Here is a 13,256-nt window from a genome sequence, read left to right on the forward strand (position 1 = left end):
GCTTTCAACTACCTGAAAGGGGGTTCCAGAGAGGATGGATCTAGACTGTTCTCAGTGGTACCTGATGAGAGAACAAGGAGTAATGGTCTCAAGTTGCAGTGGGGAAGGTTTAGGTTGGATACTGGGAAAAACTTTTTCACTCAGAGAGCGGTGAAGCACTGGAATGGGTTCCCTAGGGAGGTGGTGGAATCTCCTTCCTTAGAGGTTTATAAGGTCAGGCTTGACAAAGCCCTGGCCGGGATGATTTAGTTGGGCATTAGTCCTGCTTTGAGCGGGGGGTTAGACTAGATGACCTCCTGAGGTCCCTTCCAATCCTGATATTCTATGATTCTGTGCTGGGGGATGCGCAACTCTCTCCCTGCCCCATGGCCCTGTCTGCTCCCACCCAGCCCCCCTCTCAGCCGGGCTCCCCAGCCCCCCTCCTGGGGTCTCAGCATTGTCTGACACTGAACACAGCTCCCCCTGAGCTCCTGACCTTCTCCCCAATCTCCCCCATCCCTGGCCCCCACTGCCCACAGAGGGGAGGGAAATTGTTTGACTTAAGGAATCACTCACAGGGTCTGATCCAGCCGGGAGCCATCCAGCCAGGTCCAGGCCTTCTCCGGGGAGGAGATGGACAGTCCGACCCAGAACAGATGTGAACCTTGTGTCAGGTGCTTTAGGAACTCCTGCAGTGAGTGTGGGACAGGCAGCTGGTGACCAGACGTGTGGTCGGGCTCTTTTCTTGTGAATCCAGGTTCTCAACGACTTCAGGACCAGAACAGCTGACTCTGTCTAGCTGTCCATCTATCCCCATACACAACCATTAACCATCCCCATACACACCCATCTATCTATCTATCCAACTATCCCCCTTAGACACCCCTCTATCCATCCATCCATCCATCCCCATCCAGCCTCCGTCTCTCTGTAGCCACCCATCCTCACACACCCAGCCCCTCTCTCCAACTGACCTGCGTTGGGCACACCCCAGAAGGGGGAGGTACTGGTGGCTTTAAGCTGCCTTTGTGTGCCCCTGATCCTGGGAGTAGTGATTTAAGTGGGATTGTCAACACCGCCTAGGGGGTTTGGACACCCCATTATTAACAATTAAAGGGATCAGGTGTCCAAATCCCCTAGGCAGCGTTGACAATCCCAGCCCTATCATGTAGCTTATGCGCCCCTGGACTGTGCACCCAGGGTCTAGCCCTGCAGGGCAGCTCCAGCAGGAAGGTATCATCCCCTTTACCAGCTCCTCAGAGTCCCGGATCACCAGCAGCTGGGAGCCCCTCGCTGAGCAGTTGGCACGGCTCTCGCTCCACATTTCACCTCCTCTGGAGACCCAGTAGCACTTGTCCCCACGCAGCTGCCAGTCCGTGGGGCAGAGTTTGCACCCGGAGCCCCCTGCAGAAAGACAGGCGTCATTAATGCTCTGAGCGCTCTGGGCCTCCTTCCCGGCTACTCCTGTCCTGAGACTGGGGCAGGAATGGGGTTCAAATGGGTTTCAGTCCCCGTTGTGCTCCCTGAAATCTGGGGCTGGGCAAGGCCCTGCCTGGCTCCTGGTGTCAGTTACAGCAGCCTCAGGGCTGCTCTGCCTTATCCAGTGCTCCCATATGGGCCCTGAGTAGCAGAGAACACCCATAGTGCACTGCACTCTAGCCACACTGCCAATCTGCCCCCCATTTTGGGGGTTTGGGAACAGGGTGAGGGAGGGCTCTTACCCCAGTTCCACACCAGCTGGAGAGGCCCCCCCCAGGTCAGGGGAGATTCTCAGGGGCCTATGGACCCACTTTAAAGCCCCTTTACACTGCCAGAATGGCCTAGAAGGGTCTTGGAGGAACTGGGGGGAAGGGGTGGTGTTAAGCTGGGAACAGGAGGGGAGGCTGGGACCCAGGGGCGATGGGGAATGGGAGGGGACATGGGTCCCAGATGCCAGGGAACAGGAGGGGGTGGGACCATAAGATAATCTCACTAATAAGATGTGAACTTCCCCCCCCCCCACCCACACACTGAAAAATGTTGGACACCTTTGTATGACATTGTTATTAAAATCTTCATGGCTGGGTATTACCCTGAACGGCCAGTAGATGGCCAGTCCCAGCTGAGGCAGGTACATTCATAACCTGGCACCAAGCAGGGCTGGTGGCAGATCAGTTCAGCCAGCAGGGGGCGGCGTGTCCCTGCCCTGCAGGATCCCCAGGGGCTGGGACCACAGCTGGGTTCCCACTGGCAGTGCCTGGGGTGGAGGGCAGCTCAGAGACATGCAAGCTGGGGTTACCTGCTGGGCCGGGCTGGGCTCGGTAGCACAGACTTTGGGTCAGCTGGGATCGGAAACGCTCCAGGTGGGTGCCACATTCTGCTGTGCTGGTGTCTCTGCTCCCAGCTCCGTTGCTCCCAGGGGCTGCCGGGGTCTGTCCCTTCTCAGACAACAAGTGGGAAACTGCAAAACAGCATCAGTGGGAGTGAGGGCGCCCGGTCATTGTTGTGGGAGTTGCTGGTAAAAGCACCAGCACAGAGCCCTGTGGAGACACAGGGCCTGCCCCAAAGCCTGTTCAGGGCTCCATTGTGCCAGGCACTGCACAGACACACAGCAAGAGACAGCCCCTGCCCCAGCTTAGATAAGGGCCCCATTGTGTCAGGAGCTGCACAGACACACAGTGAGAGACAGTTCCTGTCCTAAAAAACTGACAGTCTACACAAACAAAGGAAACATGATCCCCATTTTGCAGATGGGGAAACCGAGGTTCAGAGCAATTCAATGACTTGCCCTGGTCACACAGGGGAGTCTGTGGCAAAGCCAGGAATTGGTCCCAGAACGTAGAGCTAAGCGCTTACAGCCAAAGGGATGATATTTAATGTCATTATGAAGATGGTGCTTCTAAATCCCTTAGGGGCTCCTGGGAATCTCACCCTAAATAGACAAGGTAAAAATATAGGTTAGGAGAGGGAATAGAAACATAAAGGGAAAGTGGTTTCCTGAAGGTCACACAGCAGATGAGGGAGGAGAAACCAGGTGTGTTAAAGGCAATATCCTCTTTTTACTGGTGCAGCTCTCTCACTACATCTCCATCGGTGTGACTGCCTCTCTCTGTGTGTCTGTATTAGATAGAGTAGGTGAAAAAATCAGAATTTATGTGCCATGGGCAATTCCAATATTTCCACATTTGTTTTTGCCCCGAATTGGGATGAAAAGTCAAAGTATCAAAAACTTGTTTGTGGAAGTAAAAATTCAGAATCAACCTGATTTGGAAGGATGAAATGTTTCACAGCAGGTGGGTTCAATATTCACAGGCTGCTGCCTGAGGTGCTGGGAGTTGTAGTCTGGTGCCTCATGTTGGTGTTCCTCCTTATGTGCTAGGCTCCCTGGCTCGACAACATCTACCATGATGCACTGCAGGCTTGGGATTCCCAAGGTGCACTGCAGTGACAGCAAGAGCAGCGATATATATACATGTGTAAGCCCCAAGGTGCTCCCCTGGGGCTCTGTGTGCCGGTAGCTCAGGGAGAGGTGCTATCTCAGGGAGGAAGGTGACTCCCAGGTTAGAGACCTTTGTTGGGAAAATTCCCCCCACAGCCTGGCTGAGTTTAGCCCCCCCATCTCCCTAGGAAAACTCAGCCTCCCCAGGGCACCACTGCTCTGGCTGCTAGCCCAGGGCTGCTGCCTGCTGGGAGTGTGGCGGAGCGCTGGGGTGGGAAACTGAAGTTAGGATTTTTAGGCTAGTTTAGTAACCTGCCCCCTGAGTCGTACACCCCTTGGTGGGGAGGTGAAATCCTGGGAGCAGCAGCAGCCTGAGCCTTGCATGAAGAGGACACCTGCCAGCAGTGCTCATCAGCCCCTCTGCAGTCCAGAGCCATCTCTGAACGTGAGGATCTGGCATGGAGTTGTGAGTCACCATCCTTCCATTAGCTAGTCAGGGAGATGGTTTGGGAGACAGTCTCCCCCCATTCCTGGAACTGTGCCCTCAAGCCAGTGGGTCGGGGTTTGGGGATTTTATAACCTGCTGCCATTAAACCCGTGGTGGGACTGACCGTCACATCCCATGTGTGAGTCCTTTGGGCTGCACTGACCCCGGTCAGCCAAGCTGCTAACTGAGGCACAGATGATATCGTGGTCACAGGTCATCAAGGGCCCCATCAAAGCGCGAATACCAACATGACACACGTTTTACCTTTGCTAGATCAGGTCACGTGACTAGGGAAATATATGGATATTATCAGCATGGGCACAGATGACCCTGAGAATAGTGTTTTATTCTGTTATGTTATATTTATCTCCTGTATATTAGAATCATAAAAGATTAGGGTAGGAAGAGACCTCAAGAGGTCATCTAGTTCAACTCCCTGTTCAAAGCAGGACCAACACCAACTAAATCATCCCAGCCAGGGCTTTGTCATGCTGCGCCTTAAAAACCTCTAAAGATGGAGATTCCACCACCTCCCTAAGGAACCCATTCCAGTGCTTCACCACCCTCCTAGTGAAATGGTGTTTCCTAATATCCAACCTAGACCTCCCCCGCTGCAACTTGAGACCATTGTTCCTTGTTCTGTCATCTGCCACCACTGAGAACAGCCAAGCTCCATCCTCTTTGGAACCCCCCATCAGGTAGTTGAAGGCTGATATCAAATCCTTCTGCAGACTAAATAAGTCCAGTTCCCTCAGCCTCTCCTCGTAAGTCATGTGCTCCAGCCCCCTGATCATTTTTGTTGCCCTCTGCTGGACTCTTTCCAATTTGTCCACATCCTTTCTGCAGTGGGGGCCTCAAAACTGGACACAGAACTCCAGATGTGGCCTCACCAGTGGGAGTCTCCAATATAGATGCCTCATCCCCTGGCTTGAAGTGGTTTCCATCAGATACAGGGTTTGCAGTTTGGTTCAATGGCTCTCAGCATCCCCACAATAAAAATTGTTCCAGGTCTCCAATTACCTGGCAAGTAAGCTGTGGGTTACCCCTATGGTTAGAATTTTCCTCCCAGGCTGCCCTGGTGACCCTGCTAGGAAGGAGCGAGGGGAATAAATTAATACAGGAAGAAAATATAAGTTGTTATACCCTGGTGAGCAGAAGGCAGGATCCAGAAGAACCCAGGCATATCCTTCAAAACCCATCAGGAGACTGGTGCTAAGAGGAGGCAACTGGGTGGATAAGGAGCTCTAAATATATAGCAAAATCCTAATTTTCCATTTTAAAAACACATTTGGATGAGAAATTCTCAATCAGCGCTAGCAATAGAGTTCGTTGAAATTTTGTTCTAGTTTTAAAATATTGATGTAATTTTGAAATTTAAAAAAGGAGAAAAAATGTTGATGAAACTGTCACATAATTCTTCCCACTCCCTCCCGTTTTTCAGCCAACTGCAGAACTTTTCAAATTTTGAACTTTCAAAATTTAGGAGGTCTTTAGAATTTTGAAAAGAAGGTGACAAATTGTTTTTTTTTAAAATATATCAGTAAATTTCCCCCCTTATTTTTAACCAGTTCTAGCATATGCCTGGATCTATCTAGTTATCCATCCATCCCCATGCGCACCCATCTATCTAATTTTCTCTCTCTGTTACAGTCAAGCTCTTTGGAACATCAAAGAAATGTACCAGCTAGTGTGAGGGGACCCACAATGGAGTTCTGGAGGGACGGGACAATCCATGCTACACACTGATGGACCCGCACAAATAAACACAGCGCTGTCAGCTACTCACTCCAAATCCCCTGCGCTATCACAGCAATCACCAGGACAATATTCCCAATCCATCCGACCCACAGTGCTGTCCGATGCCACCAGGGATTCGGGGGACCTGTAAGAGCCAACGTCTGGTGAACAACAATCGGCATCTGGTGTATGAAAGACTGTTTCAAAGAAAAACACAGCCCTGATCTAACAGTGTGGGCAGAATCGTATGCCTATATGGAGTTTATTACAGAATTGGAGCCTATACGCTCAACTGTTCATCTTTTTTTCCTTCGAAGGCCAGTCTGGGATGACTGGAAAACTGCCTGACTCCTTTGTAAAGGCAATGGGGGTGAAATTTTGGCCATTTTCTCAAAAATGGGAATTTTTATGAAAATATAGACATTTTCTCAGTCTTTCACATTTCCCACATTTTTAAACGTTCTGCCTCTTTTTTTATTCCTCACCATATTTATTTGTGGTTCCTCAGGTTCTCTCTAATTGCATTGTTCTTAATTATTGTCTATTGTGTTCATTATGTATATTGTCTATTTGCATACCTTGGCAGTAATGCACAAGCCGGTGGGATGTCCATGAGGAAATAATGTCACAAATTAGCAAGGCAGCAGCTGCATGTACCAGTTTAAACAAAATTTAGGCATTGAAAATCTACAGTTTAAAGACAAAACTACACATATTCAATTCAACTGTTATTTCCACCTTAATGTATAGATGTGAAAGTTGGAAATCCAACAAAGGCGTAGACAGATGTCTAAATACCTTGGACAGAAAATGCCTTAGAAAATTACTAGACATTAAATGGAATGAATTAATAACAAATGCCAAGATCCCATCAGAGAGTCCAACAACCCCTGATCTCTAAAGTTATCCAGAACAGAAATTGGAAAGATCTGGGATGCATTTTCTTTGGCCATTGTTGGAAGACAGGATATTGGGCTAGATGGACTATTGGTTTGACCCAGTGTGGCCATTCTTACGTTAAGAGCGAAGTGAAGCATCGGCCATAGGAAGCTGGAAGAACATGCAAAAGGGGCCTAGTAAAGACACCCTCCATCGAATAGTCCTGAGAGAGAGAGAGAGAACTTAAGGAATGTAACAACACAGAAAACAGGCAAAGAGAGGCCCAGGTTAGCCAGGGATGGTGGAAGCCGGGTCATGCCCTGAGCATCCTGCAATGGCCCAGGCAGGATTCAGAATTACTATTATTTTTGCTTTCCCAAATTTGATTTTCTCAAAGGTTCCCATTTGCAACATTTTTTGGCTGGAAACTTTTTTCATGTGTAAACATCTTTGGTTCGGTGCTTTCGCTTTCCATTTTCAAGGTTTATTTACTAACTTGCATTGCTGAGCATGATTGGTCAGCTTAGTCACATGACATTGTTTCAAACTGAACCTCTTTCAATCATGAAGTCATAGAATCATAAAAACCTAGGGCTGGAAGAGACCTCAAGAGATCATCTAGAGACCACCTTCCCCCTCCCTCACCTCGCTCTGAGCCAGGACCAAGTTTACCCCAGACCGTCTTTGACTAGCATTTGTTTAACCTATTCCTAAAATCCTCCAACAACTGAGATTCTACAACCTTCCCAGGTAACCTGTTTCAGTGCGTAACTATTCTTAGGGTTAGAGAGTTTTTTCCTAAAATCTAACCTAAATCTTCCCCATTGCAAATTAAATATTACTGTTTATTGTACCTTCAGTGGCCACGGAGAGCAAATGATCAACATCCTCTTTATAACAACCTTTTTCATAGTGGAAGACTGATATCATGTTGTCATCCGTCGTCCCCACCCCCTGATACCAGTCAGCTCTGTGTTCTTGGGGAACCAGGGCGCAGTATCCAGCCTGTCTGACTCATGAAAGGACACACACACACACACAGCCTCTGCTGGGACTGAAAACCAATCAGAGAAAAGACTTGCAGAGAGCAGTGAAGAACATTGGGAGACACACCTAGACTCCTCCCGACAAGGGTGACAGGATTAAGGCAACTCCCCTAGCCTCATCTGCATCAAAGATGGGATAGGGAGGCATCTTCATTAGCTACAGAATGGAGAACAGAGATTCCAAGGCAAGAACCGCACTGAACTCTGGGTCCAGACAAGCAGGGAAACACAGCATCATGGGGGATCTCTGCTCCAGATATGAATGAACCTATACCTGCACACACCCAGTTCAGCAGTTATCAGACCAATTCTAGTAATGAATCTTTGATGGATATCCAAAATACTGAAGCTGCCTAATTGAATTGGGAGCTCCCTGGAAGAAACATCACCCATAGCCAAGAGTGATCAGCTCCTATTGTCTAGCCTAAAGAAAATCCCGAGTCATCAGTTTACACATAAACAAATCTAGTGTTCTCCCTTGAACCACTGTTGTTTCCCTACAAAAAACTTTACCCACACTCCAGTAAGTGTTCTGATGTGTGGATCCAAACTCTGCATCAGTTCCACTGGGATTTCATCTTCTCCTGACTGATCGTGCTGGGGGCTCTGCCTTCTCCTGCCCTCAGGACCCTGAGCTACCACCATCACCTGGGAACCCTGACCAGTTCAAGCTTCCTGGATTGGTGAGATCCCAGCTCTCTCTCTCTCTCTCTCTCTCTGTTTTCTTTTCTACCTCAGGTAGTATAGTTTTCTGTATATGACTTTTGTAACCTTTAATAATGTAAAACTGTTATGTTGGGTTGGCTCTCCTGGTGTGGTTATCACTATTATTCAATAAATAACTTTTATGCATAAGCTGGTTGCTTCTCTCTCTCAACTTTAGTCTTTTGTGTTTTTAGCTTTCCCTTTTATTCTGCAGCAACGTTCCTCTTACCTAATCTAAAGATCCCTGTAGTGCCCAAAAATACTGTGGGTTTGCTCATCAAGTGAGTTACTGCCAGTACAACTGTGACATACGAGGGTGGCAGCTTGGAGGTGCTGCTCGACCCAGTCTGCTGAGTCCAGGGGCATATAAGGGGTCAGCTTGAAAGTGCTGATTGACCCAGTCCTCTCAGGTGTGTGTGTGTGTGTGAGCCCAGCCCTGGGGAACCTAGGTCCTGCAGGGTAGCTCCACTGGGAGGGGACTTGCGGAAGGGAAAAGTAGAGCTCCATATGAACACACAAGTGACACAAGCAGTACATTAATAGACTCACAGAACTGCCCTCCCAGAAGAGTAACCCTAATAAATGAGCATACCCCAAAGTAACAGGCAAATCTGGTAACACCCCCCACTAGCCATCTCTTCTCTAGCACTGAACACATCCAGTTCTTTCAACTTCTCCTCATAGGTCATGTTTACTAAACCTCTTCGAAATAATTTTCTGTCTTGAAACCAAGACAGTTCCCATTTCAAAATAATGATGTTTGAAAACAAAACATGATGATTAAAAAGATTCCATGGAAAATGTCCAAGAACAAGAATACCAGCCCTGATCACAAACGGATTGAACTAACCACAGTCTGTCTACGAGCTACTCAGAGATTCCAAGTCACCTCTTAGCCCTTTCTTTGTTAAATAGATTGAGCTCTTTGAGTCTATCACTATAAGGCAAGATTTCTAATCCTTTAATTATTCTTGTGGCTCTTCTCTGAACCCTCTCCAAATTATCAACATTCTTCTTGAATTGTGAGCACTAGAACTGGACACAGGATTCCAGCAGCGGTTGCACCAGAGCCAAATACAGAAGGGAAAATAATTTTCCTGCTTCTCAAGATTCCTCTGTTTTGCATCCCAGGATTGTGTTAGTCCTTTTGGCCACAGCATCGCACAGGGAGCTCATGTTCAGCTGATTATCCCCCAGGATCCCCAAATCTTTTTCAGACGCTGCTTCCCAGGAGAATCCCCCATCCTGTACATATGGTCTGAATTCTTTGTTCCTGTTGGACTCAATCATGTCAGTTAGGGCCCAGTTCAGCAAAACATCCTTATTCAGCAAAGAACTTGGACATGGGTTTAATTTTAACAGTGTACTGCAGTCCCATTGACTGGGGCTTAAGGAAGTGGTTAAAAGGAGGCCCAGGCATTAAGTGCTTTGCTGAACTGAGGCCTTACAGCGTAAGGAAGGATAATTCTAATCAAAGATGGCATCTGTAGGTGAAAATCTCTGTGCAGGAGGTCAGACTTAATGATCAGAATGAAACTTAGACATGCAACATGTATGAATTACAGCCACCTAGCAAGAGACATGCCCTGTCCAGAAGATGCTACGTGCACAGGATAAAATTCACCCCTGTACAGACAACCAACACAAAGGCCAGACACAAAGTCCTATTTGGCAGGCTATAAGTAAGGCACTGGTGTTTGCGCTGAGCCCTCTGCAGAGTTGTGAATTTCCCCCATAGAGGTAGGAAGGCAGAGGAAGGAAACAACAGCTTAAAAATAGCCGCTGTGAAGTCACAGCTGGGAAGTTAGAGCTGTAGGCTTCTTGAAGGGTTTCTTAAGAGTGTTAATGGCATGGGTTGCAGAGATGCTGTGCAGCATGGAAAGTGCAAGCCCAGGGGCTTGTGATTCTGGGCTTCTCCAAATCAGCTCCAGGTGTCAATTAGAGCATCCCTGAGGTTGCTCTAATTTGTGGATAGTCCAGAGCAACTCAGATTATCTGGAGCAGAAGAAACTCTCCTCACTGCTCCCTGACCCACTCCTGGAAATTGTTCTGTACTAGAGTTTTTGAGGGGGTTGGCAGTGTAGCTTTTGGCCGCTGTATGGTGCACCTGCACTGGGGGAAATTCTCCTCTGGCCACTGGCAGCAAACTCCTGCCCCCGTGTGCTGCCGGTGGAGAGTATAGGGGCTGGGGCTGGGTGGGTGCTGAGCTATTTAGCGAAAACTGGCTCCAGCTGTGGGGGGCTGAGCACTTGAATAATCTGGCCTTAAATAAGGACCCACCATGGCCAAATTCCCAGGGCAGGGGCTTACCCCGGATGCCAGCCTTCCCTGCCCAGCCAGTGCTGGCCAGCTTTCGAGTAGCAGCTCTAGACTGTGGACCATTACAGAGGATGCCCAGCTGCAGCATTACAGTTGTACTTACCAGCTTTCCTCTGAAGGAAGTGTTAACTACAGTTGGCGCCCCAATGTCCTGTGTGAGATCAGGGTGCTCCTGCCCCGGGGGCTGCACAAGCATATAGGCAGAGACAGCCCCTGCCTCAAAGCGCTAGAAGGGAGGGCAAAGGAGCCTGGACTAGAGGTCAGGTCTGCTGAGGGCCAGTGCAATGCTGCTAGCCACTAGCCCCCGCTGCCTCAACAGTGCTTAGAGTTAATACAGTCCCTACGGCTCATCCCCACTCCATGGAGGAGTCTGAGCAGTTTTTGCTTTCTTGCCAGTGCCCTGGTAGCCTGAGTCTGTTCTGCAACCGTCCATAACTCCACAAGCCACCAGCCAGAGCTCTGTGGGTCATAATTGGAGAAGTTGCACCATCCTGACTGGCGAGTGGGTACATGGACTTCCCCTTTCCACTCCAGGCTTCTGCACCAAGAGCCCTGCACACGAAAGTGAGTTGTGACAGTGCGGTCATCAAAAGTGTTGCAGCCACCTCCCCAAAAGCCAGAAGGTTTCCCCTGGCACAGACCCACTCTGGGGTGGGCATTGAAAGCAAGGGGCTGCCCAGCAAAATCCATCTGTGAGTTTAACACGAAAACCCCTTCCCCCCCGGGAAATAAAAGTCACTTACTGAGGGACTGAGCTGAAAGGGGTGTCCTGGAGCTGGGAAAGCCGGAGGTTAGGTGCAGGTCAGCGTAGACTATTTCTCCTGCCATGGTGCAGTTGATAAGAGCACCTGGCTGTGTTCGCAGGTCAGCTTGCCGCTTGGTATGTGCATGAAATTGACCTCAGTCCAACGTCAGGAAGTACCGCCTCTCTAACAGCTGAATTCCACTCCTTTCACATGTGACTGCGAAGGGTCCCATCACAGCCAGGGCTGTCTAGGTCCTGCAGCCTTAAACCAATGCAACTGGCCTTGAAATGTAGAGACTGGTGCAGTCTTGGGGCCAGGGATTTCGGATGCACCATAGCTTTGAGGTATCTGTTGTAGGGTCTAGTCACAGGGGGGCTAAAATACTGGCTGGGAATTAAAACTCCTGGCTTTTATTCTCAGTTCTTTGACCTGTTGTGTGAATTTGTGCGGGTCAGTTCTTTTCCCCTTCTGCTTCTTGCACATTTCCCCTTCTGCTTCTTGTCTGTTTAGATCCTGAACCATTTCTGGCATGGACTCCTCTGTGTGTCTGTGCAGCGCCTGGCACAGTGAGGCCCTGATCTCAGTTGGGGATCAACTCCCACTGAAATTAGATACCCGATTGCCTCTAAAGGTCTGGCCCTAAGTGACTTGCGAAGATTACACTCAAGTTAGTGGCAGAACTTTGTAACCCAGATCTCCTGGGTCCCAGTCCAATGCATTAACCAGAAAACCATCTTCTGTTCTCTTTTTAAGACTTCCTGAGGACATTTGTTCAGCCTGGGAATGATTTACCCAGTGCTGCTGTTGTGCCTGACATTTTGCTCAGATATGGATCAATATGACTAACATGGTTCATGGAGTTCAGCAGACGGTCTAAAGAAAGAACAAACTAGCCAGACTAGTTATTGACGGAAGTCTTGGCCGATGCATTTTGCAAGTGTGCTCTAGCATACATCGGAAAATATTACTCTCATACCACAATCAGCCAGCCAAGAAAGGTGTTGTGTGACAGTGGTTAACAAGTATTAGCAAGGCTCTAGGGCCGGATCTCCAGCTGCTGTGAATTGGCCCCCTTAGCTCTACTGGAATCAGAGGGCCCCAGTCCCAGCCAGAGCAAAGTCATTTTTTTCCTATGTGCAAAGTAATGTACATTAAGAAAAATAATCCCAGATACACAGACATCATGATGGGATCTAAACTGGCTGTTACCATCCTACAAAGAGATCTTGAAGTCACCACGGATTGTTTTCTGAAAATGTCCACTCAGTAAGCAGCAGTCGTCACAAAGGTTAACGGAGCTCCTAATCCCCCGCAGTGGGTTCTGTACTTCTGGGTAGCAGTTGGCTGAGTATTTTCTCTCCCCATCTAGGAAAACCGGCCACTCTCGGTCCAATTGTTCACCCCAGTGGCTCGCTACAGTTCTCAGTCTAACCCCTTTACTTTAGGGACAAGCCCTAGTCTGTTTTAGCCACTCTCAGCATTGGCATAGCAGGGGGAAAAGGGAGGGGGAAAAATCTCTTATCTCTAATGGCCTCTCCAGACATGGAGGCAACAGACCAGATTTCCTAACTCAGTCTCTCCCACTCTAGCAGGGGTTCACCTCCCTTGGACTTCTGGGGCTTGAAGGGGCTGTTCCCCGGGCAGGGCTCTCCCCGCCCCTCTCCTCTGTACCTGCAGGGTTCCCATCTGGTACCCAACCACTGATTTCCCTGGGGTGTACACCCCCCCCTGAATTTCCCCAACACCCCCCCTTAGTTTTGTGAACTACTTACATGCCAAACCTGGTGGCTGAACTTTGCGACTTTGTCCTCACCCACAACTATTTCACATTTGGGGACAATATATACCTTAAAGTCAGTGGCACTGCTCTGGGTACCCGCATGACCCCACAGTATGCCAACATTTTTATGGCTGACTTAGAACAACGCTTCCTTAGCTCT

General features: G+C 48.9%; 1 protein-coding gene and 1 pseudogene across 1 annotated transcript in view; one reads left to right on the plus strand and one right to left on the minus strand.

The window, feature by feature from the left end:
• LOC116825154 (killer cell lectin-like receptor subfamily B member 1B allele C) overlaps nt 1-11,398 on the minus strand; it is a 14,657-nt gene extending 3,259 nt beyond the window's left edge. Inside the window, exons 1-5 of the mRNA XM_032780912.1 lie at nt 11,314-11,398; nt 5,671-5,766; nt 2,258-2,419; nt 1,229-1,383; nt 556-668 (exon numbers count right to left, since the gene is read on the minus strand). Coding sequence (XP_032636803.1) covers nt 556-668; nt 1,229-1,383; nt 2,258-2,419; nt 5,671-5,766; nt 11,314-11,398 — 611 coding nt within the window. The remainder of the gene's footprint in view (nt 1-555; nt 669-1,228; nt 1,384-2,257; nt 2,420-5,670; nt 5,767-11,313) is intronic.
• The window catches only part of LOC116825152 (killer cell lectin-like receptor subfamily F member 1), a 212,635-nt pseudogene that overhangs the window by 148,685 nt on the left and 50,694 nt on the right, over nt 1-13,256 (plus strand).

Source organism: Chelonoidis abingdonii, chromosome 12, assembly GCF_003597395.2.
Source record: "Chelonoidis abingdonii isolate Lonesome George chromosome 12, CheloAbing_2.0, whole genome shotgun sequence".
Lineage (NCBI taxonomy): Eukaryota > Metazoa > Chordata > Testudines > Testudinidae > Chelonoidis > Chelonoidis abingdonii.